Below are 4,172 nucleotides of genomic sequence, written 5' to 3'. Positions count from 1 at the left end.
CACCATATGCACAGCATAACCTTTGCACAGTGAATATCTCGTTTTGGTTGTGATGGACCTGGTTCACCTGGTTTCACCCAGACCTTTTTTCGTTTAGGGTTCTCGTAATGGATCCACTTCTCATCACCCGTAATAATTCGATGCAGAAACCCCTTTCTGCTCTGTCGTTGAAGCAGCAATTCGCAAATGGTTTTTCGTCTTTCAACGTCTCTGTCTTTCAATTCATGTGGAACCCAATGTGACATCTTTTGAATCATTCCCATGGCTTTCAAGCGTTTGGAGACTGTTGTTTGATCAACGCCTAATGCTGCTGCAAGTTGTTAATGCGTTTGACACGAATCCTGCTCGAGCAATGCTGTCAATTCTTCGTCTTGAAATTTTTTTTGGCTGTCCAGCTCGCTCTTGGTCTGCCAAGCCGAAATCACCACTTCTAAACCGTGCAAACCACTTCTGACACGTTCGCTCAGCTAGAGCATGGTCACCATACACTTCCACCAAAATACGATGACTTTCAGTCGCACTTTTCTGCATGTTAAAGTAATGCAGCAGGACACCCCGCAAAAACACTTTATCAGGCACAAATTGCGCCATGTTCACTTAACTACAAACTGGTGTTGTTGACGCTTTAATCCACTGCCCTATACTACGAACGATACGCGATGACAGGGGTTTGCAACACATGTGTGGATACACGGGACTGTGGGACGCTCCGTTCGTTGCGCCATCTCTTGTCCACCCGCACGAATTAATTCCTAGACCAAATAATATATGAACTTAATTGAAATCCAGGAAAATACGTAGACGAACTGAACAGACAGAGCAGTTAGAAAGTATAGAATTATGCGCATAAATGTATCGGTATCTCAAATTGAAAGAGCCAGGTATATAGAGAGTAAGAATGATAGATAATGAGGAAATGAAGAAATCAAAACAAAGATATGAATGACAAAGCTTAGGTTTCATAACAAAGCAGGAAAGTTTTCGGTCGAATTTGGCAGTAGTTTCGGTATACATTTCCTTTAAATTGTACGAAGCAGAAGGATAGACATTGTAACAAGACTGAAAAATCGTTGCCGAGTGTGCGTATTAAGAGAGGTAGGGGATGAGTTGAGTGGAACAACAAATAGTTGGAAAATTTTCAGAGAAAAACAGTACTGAATAGGATTTAGAAAGGAAAGCCGGTGATGTATAAAATGATGTAGAGGAAAATAAACAAAGGAACTTTATTTTAAAATGGCATTTCTTTAATGCGAAGAGATCATCGGAAGATCGTACTTCATGAACTTGTAAACTTGAAGGAAGTGACGAACCAGCGATCTCAGAACTCTTACTATAATGATTATCTTACATTGAAAGCTTATAACCTTAGCAGTTCATTTAGTTCGTTATTCTGCTTTTTTATCGTTTTAAAAATTGCTTAAAGAATAAATGCAAAGGAAACATATTTTAGAGAATATATCAAAATTTCATATATTAGCTTTAAATATATTATTTGAACTCACATTCGTTTATACACTTACTTTTTTCAAGATTCGATGTTGAGTACACTACCTTCAATAAACAGCTCTTCTTGATCTGGTTGCTAAGCAACCATAAACAAATGCGAATCGTTATTGCAAGAACAGAAAGAATAACACAAGCTTGAAATACAAATTCGCAAATCAACATTAATCACTGTAACGGAATAAATTGTTTTTCTTCTTTCTCGTTCTATCCCAAATCTTGGCCCTTAAGCCAGATTTACACGAATAAAAAAGTATAAATATTAAATTTATAAACATTATCGTTGCAAGTTGAAATATAGCTTTAAAATTCTGTATCATTAAAATCTATATCAACATCTTCAAATAGCATACATTTAGCAAAAGAAATACAATATTGGTGATTAGTTAATAAAGAATCTTACATACATAAACTACACCATAGAAACATCTTCGAATATCTTCAGACTATGAAATTGCAGGTGACAAGGGCTCACACCAGGAAGTTGTAATATCAAGGTCAATGTTATTGACTTTGAATTCATGTCTTAGCTCGTCCAACTGTTTTATTGTCAAGTTTCCCCATTTGTATAGATTTGATAAAACCTTCAGGTTCTTACAATGATCGAGTAGTACTCGTACAGTTTTTATCGTACAAGTGCTACGAATCATTGTAAGTCGTTCTAACTGTCTTAAACCTCCTTTCAATACCACTCTCTGTATTATATCATCGTCCACATATGGCAAACTATCCAGAAAGATACTTTCAATGTTAGGACTTTTAAGCAACAACAGTTCTAAATAAATTAACGAATAGCTAACATAGCCGCTTAGGATCTTCAGTTTTCGAAATGGCCGCAGTAAATTATTCTGAAGTATTGCGGATGAGGTATTCATAAATGCACAATTGTCCAATATTAATTTCTCTAAGTTAGGACAAGAGTGACTTATCACTTTTAGTTTTTGTAAGTTTAATTGAAACGCTCGACTTAGATATAGTGACGTCAGTCGTTCACCTGCATAATTTAGCAACATTTCAGAGTAGTGGTTGAATGAAGAAACCAATTCCAACACTTGTAATTTATTTACACAAGAGAATTCAGTCAAATCTTCATTTCCTCTGGAGAAATTTAAGCTGGCAAATACAACGTTAGGACACATTTTAGCCAACAATTCAAGATGTAGGTCTGATTCAACATGACCGCGAAAACCTATCAGACTGAATACAATATTTGATGGTTGGTTTTCATAAATATACTGGAGAACATATCCGAATAGATTATAACAGATTATTTCCAATTTAGACAGGTTTAGTAATAACGTACCGCACACTGGCACTGTTACGGATGTGCTTGACAATACTAGTCTGCGTAAATCTTTACAAGAAATGAGTACTTGCACACTACGATCGGTTACATTTAATGAATTTCCTACATCCAAACTTTGTACTTTTGTGCAACTTGCACATACAGTTAACAGCATTTGATCTGTACAGATACCATTCAAGCAGATACTAACAAGGTTCCTAAAATTTCGATATAAGCGCCTTAACGAATTCTCATTTCTCAAAGCTCTTTTAATAAAACCTGCACATTCTTGACTCATTTTGAAATCAAATGCTTTCAACCCAGTCAGCTTATTTAAGTTCTTATAAAGATAGTTCGTGATAGAGGTTGGCCATTTCGAGTAATTTATACGCTTAATATGATGTAGCACACCAAGCAACTGCAAACAAGTTATAATACTCTCAATAAACCTCTCCCCCGTCAAATAAAAGCAGCTAGTTATAGTCATGAGTATCGCTTCGTTGATTATATTAAGTACAAAGTGAGGAACATTTCTCAAAAACTTTTGCCGAATTCGATCTGTGTGGCGTTTGAGAAGGGCTCTTCTCCTCCTGTAAGGATACTCCGAGGATACCGCATAACAACCATCACGACACTGGTTATATACAGTAACAGCAATCTTCTGTGCAGCAATAGCTTGTAATGTCAAAGGTTGCTTCTTTCTCGGCATTTTTAGGATTTAATTGCATTCGACTGAAAAGATACAAGAATTTTGTTTTTCAAAAAATAATAAAATATTTCGCAAGCAAAGGTTTCATATAAAGATTAACCTTAGGAAGTGCAATAATTTTTTGCCTCAAGTAGGTCCAAGGGGGATGGGGCTTCTCGAACCCACAGTATAACATACTATAACTCACATAACGTCATCTTACAAGAAATGTATATAGAATAAGCATTCAGAACTTACTCGTGGCTGATATGCTGTTTCCCAACATAAGAACACAATCCTTTTTAAATACAAACGAGAAAAAAGCTAACTTCAGGAAATAAACTTGTAGAAAATATGAGGCGTATAGTTTCTAAATCCGCCATCTCCTTCATAAACAGTTTCGAGAAAAACAGAAAAAACTGATAACTCAGAGATTATGTTAGATAAAATTTTCTTTTTAGAAATACTTTACTGCTTTTTGGACATTCATTATAACTACCAAGTGACAAAAATCTCTCTCATTCTATTTCTCGGTTATTGCAGAAAGCAGTTTGGAGATGGCGGATTTTGTAAACAACTTTTGGAGATGGAGGACTTTGAAACAAACGTACCTAAGTTTTTGGGGGGTTTATTTGCTTCCAAATCATTACTATTATACTTTCGGATAACTATTTCAGAACAGAAAAGTAGATGGAG

The 4,172-nt window shown here is 35.7% G+C and overlaps 1 protein-coding gene across 1 annotated transcript; it reads right to left on the bottom strand.

The window, feature by feature from the left end:
• Positions 1-767: 767 nt before the first annotated feature.
• On the bottom strand, positions 768-3,524 carry LOC145691032 (uncharacterized). The gene has a single exon (XM_081766603.1). The coding sequence runs from the start codon at positions 3,495-3,497 to the stop codon at positions 1,950-1,952; it is 1,548 nt and encodes a 515-aa protein (XP_081622729.1). The 5' UTR covers positions 3,498-3,524; the 3' UTR covers positions 768-1,949.
• Positions 3,525-4,172: the final 648 nt, after the last annotated feature.

Source organism: Thermobia domestica, chromosome 7, assembly GCF_964235325.1.
Source record: "Thermobia domestica chromosome 7, izTheDome1.hap1.1, whole genome shotgun sequence".
NCBI lineage: Eukaryota > Metazoa > Arthropoda > Insecta > Zygentoma > Lepismatidae > Thermobia > Thermobia domestica.
Note: the sequence above shows the minus strand (reverse complement) of the source record. Positions and strands in the feature narration are given on the sequence as shown.